Source organism: Bombus bifarius, unplaced genomic scaffold (assembly GCF_011952205.1).
Source record: "Bombus bifarius isolate JDL3187 unplaced genomic scaffold, Bbif_JDL3187 scf7180000008155, whole genome shotgun sequence".
Classification (NCBI taxonomy): domain Eukaryota; kingdom Metazoa; phylum Arthropoda; class Insecta; order Hymenoptera; family Apidae; genus Bombus; species Bombus bifarius.
Genome location: NW_022884479.1, coordinates 64,961 through 88,058, shown reverse-complemented (window position 1 = coordinate 88,058; position 23,098 = coordinate 64,961). Strand labels below are relative to the sequence as shown.

Below are 23,098 nucleotides of genomic sequence, written 5' to 3'. Positions count from 1 at the left end.
TATCTGGATAAGAAGAAAGCGCAATCTTTGGTAAAACACAATTGACCGATGATCCCTGGAACAATAAGCGTCGACTGGCCTTTCCATCCAGTTATTCCACACCGCGTAGTTACCCCATCTCGTCCACGGAAGATAAAAATCTGGTCCAGTTTTTCATTATATAAAACCCTAGAACGTGGCTGAATGAACTCGTAAAAAGACAAGTGGAAAAAATGGTTACCTCCAATTGGAACGGACCAAGGAGAAAAAGAAGTCGAACCCTCGTTAGACGTTTATTCCTTCCATCATCGCTGATTAATATATAGCTCGAGATAAAAGCGTTCAACTATACTGTACACTTAAAAGGTATCAATCTTTGAGACGAGATAAGCGAGATAAACCCTCCAAGATCTCAAGTACCATTTAAAAAATGAAGCCATATATCACTATATATTGCGTTGTTTGGAAAGTTTGTAACGGAAGTTAAGAAAGATTTAAAATTTAAGTAGAATTTTCGTCACCTGTGGCTTTACGAGTCTTTTAGATTCTAGAATACGATTACGTTGTCCGATTAATTTCTTGCAAATGTTTTTCAAACACGAGAACGTTCCAGTTAACTTTCAGAATTCCTTGAACATACGAGGTCTTACTGAAAAAAAAGGAACCTGTTTCATTAACAAATTTTCATTACGAATCAAACATTATATTATCTGATATAAATTCATAATAAAACAAAACGAACCTTTCGAACAATCCAATAGAGGGGAAAGTATACTCCAGGAATAAATCTTTTCGAAACAACACGAAACGGAAATATCCTCTAAAATATTTCCATATAAACCATCCCAGTTCCCAATAAGGAAGATTCTTCTCCACCACTAAATCCTTCCAAGAGAAGTGTATCTGTATCTTTCTCTACGATTCAAAAGTCGAAACGTGATCATAACGCGTGGGGAGAGACGGAACTCGAAACGTGGCACGCGGCAACTTATCTGCGCGCATATACTACACAGAGATCGGAAACATCGTACCTACGGTGAATCACTCTGCTATTGTCCAAAGGGAGGAAGAGAAGGACAGAAAAAAGAGACAGGGTGGAAAGATAGGCAAGAACGCGTGCAGTCGGTCGCGTTCGCAGAGTCTAGCCTGGCTACGGCGAAGATAAAGAAACACGGTTGCGAATCACGCCGTGGTGGCGCCTAATGGGCGGCAACAAAAAGGGACACGGTGTGGTCACCACACCGCACCGGCATCGGGGAATTCCCCTCCGCGAGGAGACAAACTCCCCACCACGCACCATGCTCGACTCCCACTCGATTAAAGTCGGCCGAATTCGGATACGCTCGGTGATCTCCGCGTCATTGCTGGACCCGCCACGCCGGAGATCGCGCAGTACCGTATCCACCGAAGGAGATTTAGGCACGTTTCTTATCACTGAAACACTAACGACCCCTTTGGAATCCTTGATTAAGGGCTTTTAACATGCTACAAACGTTATATATAGTGGCTCGTGAACGTATTTGAATACCTAACATGGTAAACTTTTATACAATATTGCACGAGTTGTATAAAATATTTTGAAATTTCTTTGCACTGCAATCAGTAGACTGCGGATTTTTATGCATCTATAGAAAACTTAAAATCGTAAAAATGTATATAATATGCAAGAATATGTAAAATACGCAAACTATAGTCCTTGTAATGATATTCTGCTTAGATTCCGTTTGTTTAATTAAGTTTATAAAAATATGAATTTACGTACAAATCTGCAGTCATGATTACAGTAGCTACAACGAGCATGAATGAAACGGCTTTTTTTTTTATCAGATTCTACCCCATTTCATTTTCATAGTATATGAAATTCATATAAAAGTAATTAAATGATACGAAATTTAGTATGTTTGTACATCATTAAATAGTATGCGAATACTTCTTGTAACTACTATATATTAATAATACTGGAAATTTTTTGAGAGGTACATTGAGAAGTTTCGTTGTTTTTAAAAGAGTGGAGGGTAATTTCATTGGTTTTGGAATGTCGGGGGTCGTATAGGTAATCGAAAGAGGTTTTTACGATTTGGAGCGTTCTGTTGAAATGCTGGTAGAACGATGATGGTTCAACTGGTGAGATACCAAGAAATTCAACACCTCGAGACAAGACCTTTGGGAGAAGGGGTCGGCAACTATTGGCTCTAATTGCCAGTACTCGTTGAATGGAGATGGTCCGGCTATGCTTTCGCTGGTATATAAGTCCGGCTTTAAACGATCACAGTCCGACGCTTCTCGTTTAACACTTGAACACAAGAAAATTGTGTACGATGATCCCTTTTCATTTGTGTTCTTCTGTCATATGCTATATCTTCATCTTTTTTAAGCCTAACGTCATAAATTTTTATATAGAGTTTATCACATAGCTTTCATTTTAAAAATTTATCATTTTATTAAAAATACCTGAGGAAAGAGATAAATTTCAAATATTGCAATAAATTTTCTTAATACAAAAATGTGTAAGAAAATGTATATATAAGAGTCAAAAAAGGAACTGTTTATTCAGAAGATTTTCCTGATACAGTTCCAATCGTCTCAAATGTGAAGTACGTAATAACACGTAAGTACATATGTACAATATGTTTGTTCTTCTATGTGGCTCAGGACTGAAATAAACGTATGACTATCTCACAAATTAGTTTCATGAACAATTCCCTACTCGTATGTGAATCAACGTTTATACTCATCAGAGAAAATTCAGTCCAGTCTTTCGCTGATATTCAAAGCAAGCAATCAACGTGACGCTAAATAATTGTCCATACTTCTCTCGTAACCTGATACGTATACTCGAACGTGTGATAGATGACTTTCAAAATAATATATTACGGTCGTTCTTACCTTGCTCCATTGGACAATAAGTTCAGTATTAAATTTTCATGTTGATCGATTCATGTAATATTCAAGGTTTGATTGAATCCAAGTACGAAGGAATATACATTAATTTACAAATCAATCGATTCATGACGACTACGCGCGACGCTTTCGTTCGATGGCGCACGCATACATAGATGTACACGCGTAAATCTGACTCTAAATAATCGTCGGATGGCTGTCGCTTTAAACGATGCAGCGTGCCTCCCGTCTCTTTCGGATATTGTTTCGAAGCGGTCCTTCCCTTTCATTCAGTAATTCGCAGGCAGCTGCACACTAATAATAGTATCGGACACTGCCGCCACTGCTTGCCGTCTCTGCTTTCGTCGCGGCTGTACGTACACATTAGCCATCAATATCGTAGTTGCCGACGATAAGCTACCTTGTAGCTCGACCAAGCCTGCGGGTTAACTTCGCTTTCCTGCGTTCTCTCTTTCTTGCGGTGCGCGCACATTTATCTGACGTTTATTCGAAGGAAACCGTGGTCTGGAAACGAAGTTAGAAACTGCTCGATATAAGTCTTACCGATCTCCATTTCAAATCGATTATTATTGGCTAATAATCAACTTAATATGTTTTTAACGTTGTTAGTATATGAACTGAAGGTGATACTCGCGATTCGTTTATTGGACGATATGTATTAAATTAGATGTACGGTGACTATAAAAAATTTGCAATTTGCATCATTGCATCTGCGTGATAATTAATTAGATCCAAGTATATTAAATTTTGCATCATCTATCTAGTAATAAATATTCTCATATGAGTATGAAAATTTAATACGTACCTGATAAAAAGATACGTCATGAAATAAGGGTATATATATACAAATACTTTTCTTAGCCACTGTATATATTTTCGTGATGATAGAATTGTTTATTGTTGAACTATTCTTGCTAGGAAGAGGAGAGAATGGAAAATTTCGTTGATACCGATGCGACGTTGTTACGTAGATTGCATCGCGAATAAGAGCTTCTTGTCTACTTTAAAACGTATTTACATACCTCACGGCGGTGAAAAGTCAAGGGAATCGACGAAGATAACCGCACGCGCTACCGAATGTTATCTCGTTTCCCCTCCGGGAGAGTCCGAGGTATTCGAGCCGTGATTGCAAAATATCTCGTGATATGTATAAACATCACGAAACGATATTGAATTTTTCAATTGACAAATTGACTTGACAAACGACCTCAAAAAAATTCAAGAAGAAATTAATTCATCTTTCTAACGTCTTTTCGTTTCATCACCTTCGTCTTACACGAAAGCTGTTTTCCTTTACGAAATTGCTACGAGAATTTATTGGACGTGAATATACTTGATAGCAACATTCTCGTAGATTTACACACCCCCCATTCGACTAGTATTTCAGCGAAGTATCTTGGAGGATGCGCATAGAACACGTGAAGAGGAAGCTATATAAAAGTAAATACAATATCGGCGCAACACGCATCCTTCCTTTCAGCAGATAAATAACGAGGTAATCACATCTGTGAGCCAATGAGCCAAAAGATACCAGGTTTCCGGTGAACGAATGCGCCACGATAACGGAACACCACCGCGATCCATAAACCGCTATATTAGTGAAAACAACACTGCTTGACTACATAAGTATAAGTTCCCTCTGGCTACCCCCTTTGTATCGTCGTCGACGTCGTCATCGTAATGAAACCGTGGTATATAGAATCGATAGAGCGGGGTGCCATAGCTAGCCGGTTACGCTCCTGACCTTGATTGCGGCCAACGCACACGTCGAGATGCGACGCAGGTAGGGGATGTGGCGACGACACGGGTAGACGAATATATGTATAGTACGCACGAATTGCTCGAGGATAACATCTCGTAGCCCAGGGAAAGCTATAGCAGAGACCTGTATGTGAAGAGTAAGAGGAAGAGGAGGAAATGTAGAGAGAAGCGTGCAAGAGAAGTGGGAGAGAAAGGGGGTAAGTTGGATGTTGAAGAGGGGAGTTCCAGCGTGTCCATCATAACGCATAGAGGGGAGAATAGGAGAACGGTTGGAACGGTTACGGGGAGAAGTAGAGAGTGGAGGGAAATAGCAGTGAGAAACGGTGGTGGGGGCGGCGGTCGAACAAGACAAGGGAGACGAAGAGAGAGAGAAGAAGCATGGGGGCGGTGGCTGCTCTGCTACGGCCGCCATCACCATCCGTCCCATCCTATAGTAAACTCCGAAGCAGCAGTCCCCAATCTGTCTCCATGTGTGTTAGTTAGGACCGTGTTTTACCGGTGCTTGCTACTCCAAGCTGGTAGTAACACCGACATTTCTGCCTTGCCCGCTCTCTGCGATGCCCTAGCATCAACTCCCGATCACCGTCGCGCTCTTCCCTCGTTCCTTTCTTCTCTCCATCTTTTTCCCGCTATTCTTTCCCTCCAGTCAGTCTCCGTAAGTGTGTGGTTTTTTGCCTCGGTGCGTGGGAAAACGTATGCGTACGCGAATGAAAAGAATCGGTAGAAAAGGAGAAGGCGGTGGAGGAGGAGGTGGCAGAAGAAGAACAGCGTATCGCTTTCCGCACGAATCGTTTCCAGGGATATAACCGGTGCGCGCTGTCTTCCTATCCGTTTTTCGACGTTCTTTTCATTTATTCTAGTTCGTTAAAGAGAGAGTGATATATAGTGTGATTAATTAGGAAGTCGTAACAGTGCATCACACCCATATCTTAAATTCGTTCCTCAATATACTCACGGATTCGTTCGAGACATCGAGCGATCCTTCAAACAGCGAGCAAGAAGAAGCGCTCCAGACACGAAACGATATCATCGAAAGAAGATTCTTTGAGTGGTTGCGAATCAAACACCGTCTTTAAGACGCAAAGCATGAGATCGAATGAATATACATGCGATAAAGCAGGCTATACCTTGGGACATAAAATAATAAACGAAATTTAATTACCTCGTTCGTTGTTCCTCGTCCGAAGAAATCCTCCAAGTTCTTAAGATACACTCGTAATCATTGGTCTGTGGCATATACACGATGAAGCGGACGTCGAAGATCCAACGAGGCTAAAACGCGTCCCACCCAATCGGTCCTCTCGAATCATCGTCGTGGAATCATCACTTATCGGACGAGGGGAACGAAGGAACGGACGAACTATCCGTGGACCTCAGCGCTGCCGCCCGCTGGAATTTCTCCTGTCGTCGTCTGCACATAACCTCTCTCTTTCTCTCGTCTCTCGAGCCGCTCTCCTTTCACCACCTCTCACCTCTCTGTCCCTGTTATCACTCTATTGCTCCTTTTCTGTCTCCCTCGCGTATCCAAACACTTGACTTCGTTCGTCTATTTCACATCGAAGAGAAGAAACGTGATCAACATTCCCGTGTTTCGTTGAACTCGTTGTGCGCGCGAGTGACACGGCTGCTTTTTAATGATCGCGGCCGCGGTAAGTGCTGGTCGTTGGTTCTGGTCCCACTGTCTGAGCTCTTCACCACCTTGTGGATATCCAGACTCGAAAATCAATCATCTATGATCAAAACGCAAAGGTGATACTCGCTCGATCCTTCATATACGTACGAAGCAGCCTTGTTACCATCGTACGTAACCTAAAAGCAAACGAAAGATAGAATAAGAAATGATACTGAACAGCCGTGCACTAGAACGTTGGTGGATGTGAAATAACAATAACACTTGGAGTAGTCGTGACGAAGTCCTGTCCAGTTTTCTCCGTCGTCCGATTAAACTCTTGCACGAACGGACGTTGAAGCCTCTGTTTCGTATCTCTATGCTCCTCGACACTAGAACAGCCGATTATCGTTGCTTTGTACTGGCAGTACGTTATTTATCGAACGACTCAACGGAGAAACGGGGAGGAAGGGTACAACCATGTGTCGCCGCTGTACCTTGAAACGTCACAGATCACGCTGGACGAACTCTTGAGCGGGATCGCAAGACGCGCTGCTGCTACCGAAGCATTCAACCTGGCGGAATTGTCGAAGAAACGCAAGACGTACCTCGGGGAGCACTGGCTCGCGCTTACGCGAATATGAGCATGACTCTCGTCCGCAATACGTTCAAAGGTAAGCTCATATTTTTTTGTAATCTACGTACGTATGCGTGTGAAACGCCTGTTGTTCTTCGCGGCTCGCATTCATAACAGTTGCGTATATGTCATTACGGTATCATTAATATTTAAATAAATTCTGAACATTGTTAAGTACTAACATGTTGACTAAAATTTTATATTACATTGTTATATTACACTTTGTTACGTTTTGTGTATATTGTTACTGTACATAGCATTGGATGTAATTGTATAAAAGAATAAGATTGTTTAAATGTTTTATGATGCATTTAATACTTTACATTGGTATTATAACATTAAAAGTATTACAAATGTTACGAGTATGACTGTTTCTTTCACCCGAATACTTCAATTAATTTTGGCAATGGCGGTCACTTGTAAGCATGGCACTTAACCTGTTATGATTTGAATATGTACCTTGTTATTACTCTGTAAAATACATAGATCTGCAAAAAATGTTAACATAAGTCAGAATTTTATGCATACAAAAGATAGTTTTACGCTCATAATATCGTTTTCTATATTTCTATGGTGAGTGATGGTTAAATGTACTTTGACCGTATGATTACATTTGGAAACGTAACATTACGTGTACTTCACGATGTTGTTGACGTTTGTGTTTCAGAGATTGTGTTTTATTGATTTTCTCTCAATGACAGAGTTTTTCGTTTAAGGATTCATAAAGTACGAAAAATATTTACACACATGTGATTTCTGCGTGTGCTTCATAAATACGACTGTGTTCGCGCGCGTGCGGACATAGACGAATACGCATTGTGTTTAACATACGCGTGCATTCCACGCATGCGCACTATATTCATGAAAATATCACCTATTTTTTGTGGACCGGTGGATACGATGGCGTATATCTGTAAATCGTAATAGGAATCTTTACGTAAATTGAAAAAATTCGATATATTCTCTAACATGGTAAATTTAGATCTTTATCATATAACGTAATTATATTCTATATTTAGATCTTACGAAATTTGTCACTCGATAACGTTGCGACACATGTGCGTCTTAATAGAAAAAGACAAAATATAGCGATATAAATTTTTGTGAAAAAGACAAAATTCTAGTATACAGATTATTAAATAGAACATAATAATGTGTTCTTTGTAGTAAAAATAATTTATCCTTTTTTGTACAACCTTACCAATAAGGATAGTGTGTAATACATACATGAAAAGTGTGTAATACATAGAAAGTAGTACGATCTAAATACGTGCATATAATGAATATTGGAACCAAGTGTTTAAAAACTAACTACATTGAAAAATGTTCATTGGAATAGAATGTTCATCTAATAAATTAACTAATTAATTATGGAATATAGCCCGAGGATAATGATGGGGTTAAATTAATTTATAGTAGTCGAAAAGCATAATATGAAACCAGGTATATATTTTCATATTAAGTCATTAAGGTGCGACGTTGCGTTAACGCAACATTTCATTCGTAATTTCTGTTCATCAATTTACATTATCGAATTCTGTTTTCTATGCTTCAAATTAACTCACAATAACTAAAAAGAATAACACTCTATCAACTAGAATATATTTTTACATTACCCACACACGTGATTTTAGCTGGCGAGAAAAGTAATACTCCTTAAAAGGTCAACACCGATAAATCACACAATTTATTTCCCAATAAAAATTCCGCGTTGAGCCTATTGTTTAATGGATAACTTCCGAGAGATTGTTGTAAATAATTCGAGGAACGCGTCATCAAAGGAAAGCGTTGGACGCCGAATCTCGGACACGCGTGCATCTTAACCTTAACACATTGACTGGCACGTGAATTTTATGCATTTTGTCCCGGGAGACGCAATAGATTGAAATATGCTGAACGGTAATATGTAATTTTTGCAAAGTATTATATTGGACCTATGCATTTTTTTCTCTGATAATGTTATCTAAATCATTCGCATTATTTTTTTTTATCGATTTAAAGTCAACAATTTCTTAGTCCCTGAAATTTGTCTTGTTTTAATCACTCTAACAAAATGTAGTAAAAATTTAGTAAAAAAACTGGGCAAATTTCTAATAAATTTAGCAAATTTTTAAAACATGTAAATAATCATCGAAAACCACCGTGGCAGACAACGTGTTAACGTATATCGGCGGGCGCTTTCGTCCAGCGAAAAAGTATTTTTTACTTACTCGTGATCTATAGGTTTCGCAACTTCGTTCGCCTTGCTTGATTCGTTGGACAATTTTTATCGCACACGAGCATACGGGCGTCGCGTCACCTAACGATGAGCCCCGACGGTTTTTCGTGATTCACGGCCGGTAGGAGCTTGTACGTTCGGCTGAACTTTAGACCCGACACGTACTACTTTCGTGGCGCGGATGTGCGAAATGAATTCAGATGTGGCAGTCGGTGTGCGACGGCTGTTTCGTTTCGAGTATCGTTCTCGCGTTTTCACGTAGGACTGCGTCTTTGTTCTTGGCTACGGGTGTAACTTCATAGGTAGCATTACGAAATTCCGACACGCAGTAACACGGCCACTGTGGCCAAAATAATTAACACAAAAAGGAACAGCACATCCACCGTTAGATGTTAAATTTGTGGTACAATTGAAGTCAGCGAGATTTTATGGCTCAAAATAATATGGAAGATAGGAATGACGAAATTGCGTTGGAGATTTCATTTGTGATAAAGTTGGACTTGAAAAATTAGTTGTTATATCACACACTAGGTACAGACTATTTTTAAAGAATATTTGAAAGACATCTGAACTGCTATTTCTGTAATAAGAAGGGTCACAGATTTAGTTGAATTAAAATTTCATTTGACTATCAGTTGTTGAAGTTGAATGTTTAAATAATTATATTTGCAGTAGAATAATGTATGCACAAATGTAGACCAAAATATATATTCCTATAACAAGGAAGTTCAAATAAGATATTTAAGCATTGTATGTGGCCATTGACGCAGAATGAAATAACATGTGAAACAAAAGAGTCTTTCAAATGCTGTTCTTGAACTTATAGTAGAATGCTCTCGTACTCGACAAGGCAAACAAGAATTCGATCAATTGGCATAGCCAATTTTTTTCTTTTCCTATTAATAGTAGGTACATACCTGGAATTTCGGATGGTCTCGCAAAGAAGACACAATGTTCTAAAATATCAAACTGGTTTTACTGAAAACAAATACATTGTTCAATTAATAGCCTACAAGAGTACAAATATAATACTTAATATATAGAAAGTTATATATATCATACACCTAGGGAAATGGTTAAAATACTTTTGAAATAAAAATATTAAATTAGTTGAAACAAGTTTTTTTATTCCTATTTCAAACAAAAATTACTCTTTAGATGTAGAATCCGAACGTTTAGTCATCCGCAATCGAAACGAGACTTCATTCGCCACAATTTAAACGAGATACTCTCAACTTGAGTACTAACTCGACAAAAAAAATTTCGCTCTTAGATCCTGTGGCATCTTGCCAGTCACTCGAAAGATACAAAAGAATTCTCTTCTCTGATGGACTAATTTACACGAGTTTACAAATGATATCGACAGTCAGACCGGTTCCGTACATCAGAAACGTAACTTGATATTTAGAAGCCCAAAAGATCATGCTTGTATATGTATATGTATTATTCTTCACGTTGACCATTCGGTAGTGTAGCTCATGAGAAGAAGATCTCAAAGAATCTAAAAAATTCTACGATACTTATTGTGAAATGCTCTGTTACACATTATACAATCAATTATCTACGAAGGATTAGATATCGTTATACGTTATACAATTATTAATATTTATTTTCTAAAAAGTTGAAAGTACATAGTTTTTTCTATCTAACCTCAGGAATACAGTTTTATTTTTAAATCCGTTATTCTGAATTCTTCGTTATTTTATTATGACACTGTCAAAGGTTAATAATTGACACATGGTAATCATCGAACGATATAACCCTTAATGAACGTAGAAAAATATTTACCGATTTGAAACCGATTCCCTGAGAAACTCTATTTGTGACGAAGAGTGGACCGTGTCGGTGGGAAGGATTCGTCGTTTCAGCGACGGCCATTCAATCGATTCTACCGCCCTCGATGGATCGAGGCCGCAACGCGCTCGTGCTCTTCACCGATTTGCTTCCAAGTAAATATTTACCCCACGCGAATGAACAACTGGTCCTAGACTATTTTCCGTATTCTTGTCGTCAATTTTGTTTGTTAATCGACAAAAGGGGCTCTCTTTGTTTTTCTTCAGCTTGTTGAAGTGTATAATTTGTATTGCTATTGTTGCCTTTGGAATATTGGCTAGGTTAATGTGCGGTTTTATAGATTGGCATGTAATGGAGGTTACAGGACATATTTTATTGGATAGGTAATATACGTGTAATAATATGAAACGTTAAGTAGCTATAATTTAATGTTTATTTTTCTTCAGATCGGCACAGTGTGAAATTTGTGGTGTTGTTGGTTATTAGTACTGATAAATTTTATTGTTAGGGCAAATATTGAATGAATTATTTTATGTAACGTATATTATAAGAATGCGTTTCGTCGAATGATAAGATAATAGAACATGGAACTATGAAACGTTAATTAACTATAATTTAATGTTATTTATTATTAATTCATTTTAAGATCGATAGAATGTGTAATTCCTATTACTATCGATAATATTAAATTAAATCGAATGATTTATCCCTATGTGTGGAATACAATGAATATATAAAATGAATGTAGAATATAATGAAATAGGTTATAGATATGTTATTAATAGTTTTTATTTTTTTAAAAAGCGTTCTTTATGATTCTTTGTAACCGAACACTGACTTTAAAGTGTCATTATTTACAAATCTATTTATTTCCGAACTATTACTAACCACGTGTAAAAATGTCAGCTTTGAATCTTCTAAACAAAGATGATACTTTGATATTTATAGTTTCCCGAGAAAACAATGTCACGCTTTTGGTACGCGACATTTAGTTGCCTCTAAATCGTCATCTGCATAGGTGTAAATCAAATCCTCGAAACGAATGCCAAATCTATGTCACGCCGAATTTCTGCCGTCTGTTTTTTCGAGCAGAAAATTCTTTTGTTCTTTTGTAAACGCGTACGAAGTGTACATTGTTCTTGTGGACAGATAAGCCACTCGTTCGTTCCCCATATTCCACGATGAATGACGTTACTGTATCGGAGACAGCACGCGTCGTATGCAGTTCACTAAGTCATCCGCCCGCTTGTTCCTCTCGGCCTCTTCTTTCTCTCTGCTTCCGTTTATCTCCTGCTGCGGCCGGTTATCGCGGTACTCCGTCTGTTTCTCCGTTTTTCAGCGAAACGCGGACGAATAATCGACTTGCACACGCGAACCGCCGACGTGATTGCGAAAATGTCCGGTTTCCGCCGCGTACAATAGAAAATTTTAGACCGAGCTTGCTGTACAGATCTTCCTTTTACCTTTTTTCTTAAATACGTCAACACCGACCCGTTCCGCTGAATTTAATTTCTTAATCATTTAATTAATTCGCGAGAATCCTTTCGATACAGCAAACAAGATTAGAAGAGGATTTATAGGTGAATAATATTAGTGGTTGCTCTATGTTTACTCAGACTGAAGATCGCAAGAAGAAAGAAAATGAAAGAAGAAGGGGAAAGAAGAGAAAGAGAGCAGAAATAGATAAATAGATAAATGAAAATTAAATGAGATTTTCCCGTTTGAAATGCTAATAATGCCTTAGGGAACGAGTCTGTAGTGGTATATAAATTGCACAGAATTTGTTTATTGGCTAATACTCTTTAATCTTTTTTTTAATCAACGACTTTTTCTTCAGATCTCTGAAACAAGGGTATAGATATACCTGTCCTGAAAAAGTTGCTGCAAACTCGTTGATAATTGAAAGAATAGGAATAAATATAAAATATGACAATAACAATATATATTTAATATAATAGTATCTATATTCTAGTATTCTGTTCGCATGCTATACAATCTTTCTTGTTTTCTGTTTTCATCATAGTAATAATTTCTATCTCCACGTGATTAAATTGTTTTGCGGAAGAGAAGAAATTGATCGCATTATGACTTAGTACATGTATTGGTGAGATTGAGGCCTTGCTGTATTGTTTAATGGCATATTTCATCGAGCTAGTAAATAAGGGGATATTGCAACACTAAAAGCGTTAAAGATTAATAATAACAGGAACAAAGCATTTATAGGATATCTAAATTTAATGAGCAGTTGGAATAAAAAAAAAGATATTTAATTACACAACAGTTTATTGTAATATAATTTATTAAGCATATAAAAATTCAGTATATAAATTGTTACAAGCGGATTAAAAATTGCAAAGACTATGCTATATCTACGTTAGAAAACGAAAAAAGATGAATAAAAATGAATTGTTCCTGGAATTAAAATCTGGAATAAATCGTACGGTAATAAAATATAGCAGGTTCTCCAATATTGCCAGGCAGTCATCTCATGCCAAACCAGTCATCTGGTTTGGTTAAGCTCGTAAGGTTCTAATTTTGAATTAATTGCGCCAAAGTAGAACTATATACAAATATCTTTAAGCGTAGCACGTTTAGACGCACGCATGGTTGCCTGTATTTGCGAAGTTCTCAAACACGGCACACGACAAAAGAGTAATTAACTCTATTCGATGGCACAAGGTCCGGCCCTGTAGCTGTATTTACTCGGTTGTTTCATTGTAGTTTATACCTTGATGCGTTCCATGTATCGTGCGCTTTAGATTAACCTTCATTTAGTTTTCTTACTTTCCTTTGAATTATTACGGTACTCTCCAAGTTGCAACACGTTAATAAAAGAGGGAATTAAGAAGAACTTTAAAGACCTTATTTGTCGAAATTTACCGAAACAAAGAAACTATCCCGAAACAAAAGAAAAGAATTTTTAGTTTTATGCTTCGTTAAGTGTTAAATCTAAAATCAAAAGACAATATAGATTACTTAAAATAAAGGCTAATTAGGATATAGATTAATAAAATGTAGATTAATTAAGATGGATCGCGCTAATACTTAATGTAGAGCGCAAATTTGTCCGTAATCTCGAATGGAACGAGAGGTTACGGTACACGTTTGATTTCGTGGAAGAAGCTGATCACGAGCAACCGGGTGGCGTCAAATTCATTCACGCTATTACAACGTAAAACGATAATACAATGTGACGTAATTATTGTTTTCTCTTTTCGATAGGGAAGTAACACTATCGTTTCACCCACATTCCAGTATCTCGTCCCTTTCAACTTGCTGCAACGTTTTAAAGAATTTAGCGAACACGATAGAGAACGATAATTCAGCAAATAGGGAAATCATTTCGTTCTTTAAATTTGCAAATTTGTTTTCTGATTAACAGGAACTCGAGTGTCTGTCTTATAAAGAACGATAAGAGCAGTCTGATTCACTTTCTTTTTCCATGTGATTCATAGGAATTAAAAATACTTGTCGAAGCTAATACACAATTAAAAACAATAAGCTCTGATAATATCAACTTCACTCGCCTATTCGCGAAAATGATGCTTAAATCTTTACTATCTAAACATTTCCTCTATACGATTTATAAATATGAAAAATACACGCGTAAAAATTTCTAATCAAACAACAGCAATAATAGATTATCTGCATGGGCAGAAAGATAAAAGCAACAACTTGACTTTCGTGAAAATGATGTTTAAACGTTAACTATCAAAAGTCCGAAGGATCTCCGTAAACGTGATTTACGAGAGCGAAAAACAGTAGCCAAAATGAGTGGCTGAAAAAGCAACGAGGCACGCACATCAATCTGCGTAAAGGAATAACGCAGCATCAAACGTTATTATCGCCGTTTAAATCTCGTTCGGTGAAAATATTTCCATGTGGATAATCGTGGCAACGCGTCGTCTCGTACTTGCAGCCAATAGCCCATTGTTTCTTGATAAAGAGACTCGTCCACTGAATCATCCATGACCCGAATTGCACGATTTCGAATGGTTTCTCCCTTCTCTTGTTATTACGGTAGAACTCGAAATTCGAAAACCTCTGTGGAGAATTAGTCGTGAATAGGTATCGCGAAATAACGAGAGCGAAATATTGCTGTCGCAGTCCGTCAAGTATATTTGAAATAAATAAATATGCGTACAGTGAGTCGTTGATACAATATGAAATTCGGAATAAATACTCGTTATTGTTCGTCGCGTAGATACTCGAAGGTTCTCGTTCATACTCGATATGAACTGTTCGACACTGTGTCGCACGCGATCACGTTTGTTTATTTATACTGGTCGGAGGAGAGTCGGAAAATTCAAATTCGTCTTCATTCGATGGTTGCATGTAGCGGCGACATTGTTTTGCCCGGAGTTTATTTGTTCTTACGTTACTTGTAATCTAACGGTCTTGATACTCAAAACAACAACATGATTTGAAATGCCCTCTGACTCATGTGCCGCTACACCTCTATAAGACTAGAATTTGGTTCGTTCGCTTGCACTCCGCTGTAAAAATCTCTGTGGGAATATAAATTTCGTCCAACTGGAATTATTCTCTGCGCGTTCGCACGCGTCATTATACATGTGTAACTCGAATTCAGAGAAGCTCCTCGTCCTCCGTAAGTCGAAGTTACCATGTACCATCCTCTGTCTGCCTCTCTTTCTTCCACGGAAACCATGTATATACATATCGTCTTTTGTCTAGCACTTGTTCCTCCCGTAGATACCATCCGAAAGCCAAAATCTGTATGCTTTGCATGTGCAAGTTGAATTTTCGTTCGTTAAGTCTGCCTTACTTGAAAGCTTCGATAAGTGAAAACCAGCGTAACTCGAAGATTTAAACTGTTCCCTTGAGTTTCGAGGTTCCGTTGTAGTTGCGTTATTCTGGACGATAATCTTATTGAACGATCGATATATCGAGGCCGCGTGAACGACGACGCAAAGATCACGTGGACGATCCACGAGCATTGGTTCATCGAGAATTGACTTCTACAGATGGTATTCGATATCTTGGATGAGTAATCGTTGGCCAATAATGGCACAGTAGCGAATTTTTATCGACTCCACCTGAACCATTTGCCACGCCATTCGTCGATTTGGCCAGTGTTCCCGTTAAATCGTGGCTATTTGTTATCCACACTCCAAACAAGTCGCTCCTCCTCCAATGCTATTATCCTATCGGTCGATTATTTTTAGGTACATATCGTTGAAAAGCCGAGGGCTGGTTTAAAAAACGGAGATCGATAATTTTACTTTGTGTACACGTTTGATAGACTATATTTTTCATTTTTCTCAAACATTCTGTGACTTTGTTTTCCGTGATTATTGCACTGTTTGCCCTCACTCCAAATTCCAAAGCATATTTTACCGCTCTTTAGGCTGCCTGTAGCGTTAACGTTCAATTCTTAAAGTAACATAGTATTTTCGGCAGCCCGACTACGACGTATCTAACTTAAGAAGTACGAAATCGTAAATGGTGTATGAATAAGTTGCACGTTTAACACCGCGTCAATGATAAACACCGCTGAAAGTGTCGAGAATATCAGAGACTTTTGTAAGAAAACTTTCGTTCCAACACCATCCACGTGCCTCGTCGTGGCTAAACAATTGCAGATACAAAGAACAATGAAATTTATCGTAAAAAAATGGTCGAAAGGTAAGAACAAAATCGTCGATATCGAAGAGAGAATGTCTCGATGACAGGAAATATTCGAAATTTTTAGGAATAGAGCCACGTCCTGTTAGCAAAAACGTCAAATACTTTTGGTATAAATCTCGAAGCGGCGAATTATCCTGCGCGTTTGGTACATCCACTTTTCTTCTTCTCTTGACCATTACGCGATTTTCAAGCGTTTCTCTCGAATTAATCGACGAAGTTGATACGACCGATTGGACGACATTTAGCCCGCGGCCAATTGGTGCGCGCGTCCCATTGATTGGCTGGTGCGTACACATAATACCGTGGAATAACGGTGCCATTTGTGTTCAATCACGAACGTTGCCGAAGATTTACCGCCATCGAAGTTGTTCCCATTTGCGTCGTTTGGAAATTGCTGTTTAATACGCCATTGTAAAATGCCTCGCTGCTTCCTCGTTTTTTTTCGGAGCACGATTCTTCCTTCTCGTTCGTGGAAATAAATACTTAGATCGATGATACACGTCTTTCAGATCGTCTCTTTTCCAGCATCGTTTGCAAATTGCCATTTGATACACCGCAGCAAAACGGTGTATTTTACGCTTCGTTGATTCCAACGTTTTTTCGCTTCACGATCGATCTTTCACGTTTGTGGAAGCAACGTAGTTTCTTGATCGACGATCAGATCGACGATATCTTTATGCAAATTTAGCAGGAAAATCAAGCTGCGAGGTAAAAGGTGTAACGGATTCGAGTTTGCCAATATATTATTGCGAGTTATACGAAACATTTTCAGACACTGGCATTGACCTTGTAAAACATCGATTTTTTTTTTTTACTATTTAATTTATACTTTGTCCAGCTGGACATTTGGTAAATTTTTCTAACTTAATCTGTAAGTAACACGTGGATGGCTACCCCCAGTGAGATACCATCTTCGAATTTGATTGTGTAAAACATCGATGAGACGATTATACCGATAGAATCGGAAACGAATGTGGAAATGTATATGGGAGTTAGAAGATATTTATTGCGATAATGCACTTCATAGAAGTGAGCGAAATATGTCAAGAACCAAATTGTTCATTACCTAGGACGAGACTCGTTCTACTTTCAGAGACCATCTTTGGCACTAATTATCTACCTTTAGGTCTAATTTTCTGCAAAATATATTTGCAGGGAATTTATTCTACATAGATAATTTATTCTACGTACAATTTCAAATTGCTTTCAAATTTCATCGATACAATCGCGACAAATCGTGTCCCGCTATGTATACTAATAAGACGTATAAATGAACATAAATTTCTATAACGATACAATACGAACATCCTACGTTTCTACTGTACGATAAATATTCAAAGTAGATTGTCGCGAGCCAACGCACTTTGCCGTAAATCGAATTCTCAAAGGAGTCGCGTACCTGCCACTTTTCTAAATTCTTTAAAATATCAACCCTAAAGCACTCCGACCAACGTTTATCTTACACGATTTCATATCGTTATCCGCAGAAAACGAAAAGCTATTACCGAGAAAATTGACGAGATTACGTAAGATATGCATCGATTGAAGTGCTGCGGCGCTTTTCAAATTCAAGAAATTTCAATCAAGTGGAGTCAACCGCTTTGGCCTGCCAGCGTTTCGAATAAAAGAATCAAAGTGAACGCCGACAAGATGGCGCGATGTTCGTATGGGAATGAACCCAAAATGAAGAGAATCATCGGCATCACGTGCACAGTCGTATCGTTGGAACACGCTGACCGACGATGCGTTAATAGAGCAATCTTTGTCGAAGAGCAGCTCGTACGGGGATCGTTTCTGGTCGGGCACGCGGTGCGAGCGTCGCCACGAAAGTCGTCGGGAAGTGGTTTGAACGTTGTGGAAGATGGCGGCCGCGCCCTATCAGGCTCAATGACCTCTCCGACAAATCGTTTACTTCGCACGCGGTGGCGGCGTCAGCGGGATAGACGCGCCGCGCCGCATCTTCGGCGCCGTGCGAACGCGCCTTTATGGCCTGTGTGTGATCCACGTTGCTCGAGTGACGTAAGCGAGTTCTCATCCTTCTCCCTCGACCAAGGTGTTGCCCAAACCTAAAGTTCATCGGGGCCCTTTTTTCTCTCTTCGTTCCTCCTCCGTTTTGTGGTTGTACGCCGAATACGCCCATCATGGCTCCCGTTTCTACAACCCTTTTGTCTTCGTCATTTGGAACGTCTTTCGCTTTGATTAAATATCCCGCGTTAGCGGATTTTTTCTATCTTTTTTTTTTATTCGATTATCTTCTTTTCTTGCGTTGTTAGCCGAGTTTCATTTGCTTTGTGAAGCATTTATTGAATCATTCGGTGTTTGTATCGTGGATGTGGAATTTCTTCTGATTCGATTAAGTCGACGTTCTTTTTTTCTTTCTTAGAATTGTTTGCTCTTCTGATCCGAACCTAATTGATCTTTATGATACATACATACATACTGTTTTTTTACAACAGTGCACCTTTATACAAACGTGAAACCAAGTCTGTATTTATGCCGCGGTATTTATCTCAACAGAACAAAATGGATCGTACGTAATTCGATAAAATAATATAAAACAAAGAACGTTACGCGTCCATTATTTCCTCATAAAACGAAAGAAACTTTACGGACAACCTAATACATGCTGAGATTGGATGTTAACCCTGTCTTCCAAGTTCACATTCGAAGACACTAATTCAACAGAAGCGTTTCTATACAGAAACCTGACCTTCCTTTCTTCATGCGCGAAAACGTATTATCTTTATCGCTACATTATGATGACAAATATCACGTGTTTGAGGTTAGAAAGTCTCTTGTTGTCGCTTGTAGAAAGAGTATAAGACGCTCGAGCTGCTTTGCTTCTAAAAATTTCGAACCGCTATCGTACGAATGAAAATAAAAATTAAATAATACAAAATTCACTGTAAAGAAGTGACTCTTTGTAAAAAGGAGTCTAAAAAAATATACATTTATCAACGAATCGCAGTACATACGTAGCAGGATAGTAAAGACGAAATTTCCCGAAATTTTCTACTAATCACATCATCTTTTGAATACCCAAATTATCTTTAAGCCCCGAATTAATTCGAATCTCACGTTTCTCATACAGAAGCGTTAAAACCTTTTTTTTCAGTAAAATAATGCTGTATTCCGCGATATCTACGCTAATTATCAGCGAATCATAATACCGCGATACTAAAGGTGAAATTCCTCGAAGACCAAGAGAACGATCGGTCTCGTTTCCTCTGATAAATAGTTAGCTCGAACGCGGACCACGTAACTGCGATCTTTAAAAATAGAAACAATGAGACACGCGGTTTGATGCAGCGGTAGACATTGGCACGTCGTCTACAGTCTAGAGAAACTAAAAGAATCGAACCAGTCGTTTTACCGAGGCATTACGAGAGAAATTCGCACGATCGTTAGCCGATACACGTGTCTTTCCGTTAAATAATTATCGCGCCAAGCGTGACTTCCTCGAAATGCTTGGAGAGAGCATAGGAGCAAGCGTTCATCGCCACGTGACAAATCGCCCTCCATTTAATTTGTGATGGAAAGCCAGAGAAAACTCTGTCTATAGCGCATATCTTGTCGAAATTTATGGAAAATGTAGTCGAAGATGATGAGAATATCAGAAGATTATCCTTTTTATTGCGTTCTGTAAATCGATCAATTGAATATATTCGTTTGGTCGCGAGAGGATAAGATTGAAAGTTTTTCAAATTTATCGTAAAATCTACTACCGCTTGTGTCTCTTTCTGGCACTGGTGAATTTATCGAAGCAAGCCGTTTGTTTCGTGAAAATGAAACGTGAATCGTAAACCTTATCTTAACGAAATCAAGCGATTGATAAAAAACGGAGTTGGTCGCTTCTGAGAGTTTTTAATATCTATTTTCCTATCTGTAGTACTTTCTCTGGTATCTGATATTGTCTATCGATCGAGGTAATCGAGAAGACAAAAGATACAGAGTCTTGCAGCGAGCGTACGAGTGAATTAAAAAAATTATATAAATGATAAAAGAAAGAAGCAGGACGAAGCAAAAATTTGGTAGATGTCATTAATTTCGCTATCGGACAGGAAGCGTAGTTTCTTGCACCGACCGTTTACGACGTAAGAAAAATGTAGCGCACATTGCCTCCGTGTTTTGCAACACAGTTCTTAATATTCCTTTACCGCGATAAGATAAATGATGCAGCAGTGGCATGGAGCAATGCATCGTATTTCAATCGCGAGAAATTTGATCGTGTTTTGTTGTGTTTTCTCCGGTATTTTCCAAGCTTTCTTTACTATTTTCTATCGATGACACTTCGTAGATGAAAAGCGTTGAATACTCGTCAAATTTTCGAAACTCGTCGAAAAACTCGACTAGGACTTTCAAAACTATCGAGATTTTCAAGATTTCTAAAACCACCAGGATTTTTATGAGTTTCGAACTTCGAATCGTGCCCGAGACGATTCGAAGTGTCTCAGATGTTATCGCCGCTTCTGACCAAAGATGATTTCGTCGAAATCAACGAACGCGGTTGCGGCTGATCGCGAACATAGCCGAGATTTCTTGGATTTCCTAGAAACTCTCGTGACAATTGATCTCGCGGACGAAAGCCCACTTTCCGGAGGCAATCGACACGCTGCCACTTCATACGATAATCTCCGGAAACGTCTGTTGCGGTCTGATGGATCGCAACATCTCGAAATTAAATCCTAACTATTGCTACAAGCGAACGAAGAACAATCGCGAGAATAAGGAAAGAGAGAAACGGGAGATCGATAAGAGAATTAAATATAAATACAAATGAAGCAATAGAATAGCGACAAGAAGAACTTTTCGATTGTCGTATACGGATCAAGCCTGAGAATGATAAAGCCAGTTTCTTTTTCTGATAACGAAATACCATAGAAATGTGGAAAGAAAGGGCACTGAAACAATAAGAAGTCAGCTATTATTATATATATTTTGTACATATCTTAATTACCCACGTATCGCATCTTACGAAAGAAATCTATACTTGGAGTGGAAAAATTATAAAATTACCATGAAATGTAAAAAGACACGTAAATGGCGAACGAATTAATAATAGGAAATCTTTCATCGATAAGAGATTTAAATCGAATTCATCAAAACTGAGAAAAATAAACAGTTTTAGTATCCAACGGAGAAATTCGTTGCCACGTGCCAATATTAATTAACTATGGATTTATGAAACATGTGAGCACTAATTAACTGCGAGTTTACAATGTATTAAATAAATACCATGTAGCAACATTAATCAACTATAAACCTACAACATGTTCGAAGAAGAAATATTTCATTTTAAAAATTAAATCGACCCTCCGATTCAAATATCCTCCGCTTCCTTTCTGTTTACTCAGATTGCCAGAAAACGGAACTGTCTCCTCGCAAACAACAATTCCTCGATTCACCGGTGCAATGGTTTCTCGATATTCACGTTGATATCGACGTGGATCTGCCGCATTGTATTCCTGGTTCATAATCGGCTGGCAACAAAAATAATTTCGCCGCAGGAAGGACACAAAGAGCGACGCGATCTGCGATCGAAAACAAGAAAAACAAGCCATCGTTTTGTGGCTTTCAACTGAGAATTTTTCTACCTTTCGGTAGCGGCGTGCGGCATTCCACTCTTCAACGAGGCAAAGAGAAAGAACAAGCACGAGCAAATAAAAATAAAATACGCCGCGGGTCGCCGATTCGTTGTGTTCGAATCGCAGTCGATTCGCGCGCGCCTCGCGATAAAAGCCGCATCAGAGGGAAAATCCTTTGATACACTCGCCACGAACGGTGTAACGACGTCGTTAAAGCCGTTTACCTGCGTACCAAGGAAACCTCTATTTACGATTCTTCTTTGGTACGCGTTCGTTACAGTTCTACAAATACCTTGGGTCAATCTATGAAGAAACGTTTTGCTCGATTTACACGAATTTAATGGCGAATAGACGTTCCGAGTTTTGTTTCCGCCAATGTTTCTCCGGTTCCGAGAATCGATTGATAAATTGAAAAAGAAGGAGAAACGTACGTTTGTATTTTTATCCGTTATTTATCTATTATTTATTCATTTATTTGTTTACGAGTGTATTTTGACCCGATCCTGTTAAGGATAAAGTCAAATTCGTATTTCTGTGAATGATCGCGCGAACTAATGCTTGTATTTTTTCTAACGCGTTGAATTTCTAAATAATATGTTAGAGTCCATGGCAATGACGTAAATACTGACGTCTGTATGAAGATAATTCAACACGAAGTTCAATATTACAGCTAAAGATCGGTGATTATATTTTCGTTTGCTTTAGTTCGAAGTACCTTTTGTTTCGATATTTGCTCCTATATGTTTAGGGAAGCTGATATATATTTGTAGATAAAACGCGGAAAACGTAGATTAGAAAGTTTGTTCAAGAGGGAAAACTAATATGTATGTTAGCTTCATTAGCCTGATTTGGTTACTAAGGATTCTGAGAATTGGTTGATAAGCCGGCTAAGGAAAAATGTGAGTTCGTGTTTTCGTGATTACAAATATGTAATGATTGTATAACAACGATTTCCTAATGAGTAA

The 23,098-nt window shown here is 38.4% G+C and overlaps 1 protein-coding gene and 2 long non-coding RNA genes across 3 annotated transcripts in view; 1 reads left to right on the top strand and 2 right to left on the bottom strand.

Moving 5' to 3' along the window:
* Positions 1-2,501: 2,501 nt before the first annotated feature.
* On the bottom strand, positions 2,502-9,366 carry LOC117208686. Its single transcript, XR_004487753.1, has 3 exons — positions 9,098-9,366; positions 3,686-6,450; positions 2,502-3,384 (listed from the first exon to the last, which is right to left on the bottom strand). It is a non-coding gene; the product is annotated as an uncharacterized LOC117208686 (long non-coding RNA).
* Positions 6,447-23,098, top strand: part of LOC117208678 (zinc finger protein 1) — a 30,701-nt gene continuing 14,049 nt past the window's right edge. Inside the window, exon 1 of the mRNA XM_033449958.1 lies at positions 6,447-6,924. Coding sequence (XP_033305849.1) covers positions 6,891-6,924 — 34 coding nt within the window. The 5' untranslated portion in view covers positions 6,447-6,890. The remainder of the gene's footprint in view (positions 6,925-23,098) is intronic.
* On the bottom strand, positions 9,649-11,342 carry LOC117208687. The gene is made up of 3 exons (XR_004487754.1): positions 10,894-11,342; positions 10,023-10,083; positions 9,649-9,685 (listed from the first exon to the last, which is right to left on the bottom strand). It is a non-coding gene; the product is annotated as an uncharacterized LOC117208687 (long non-coding RNA).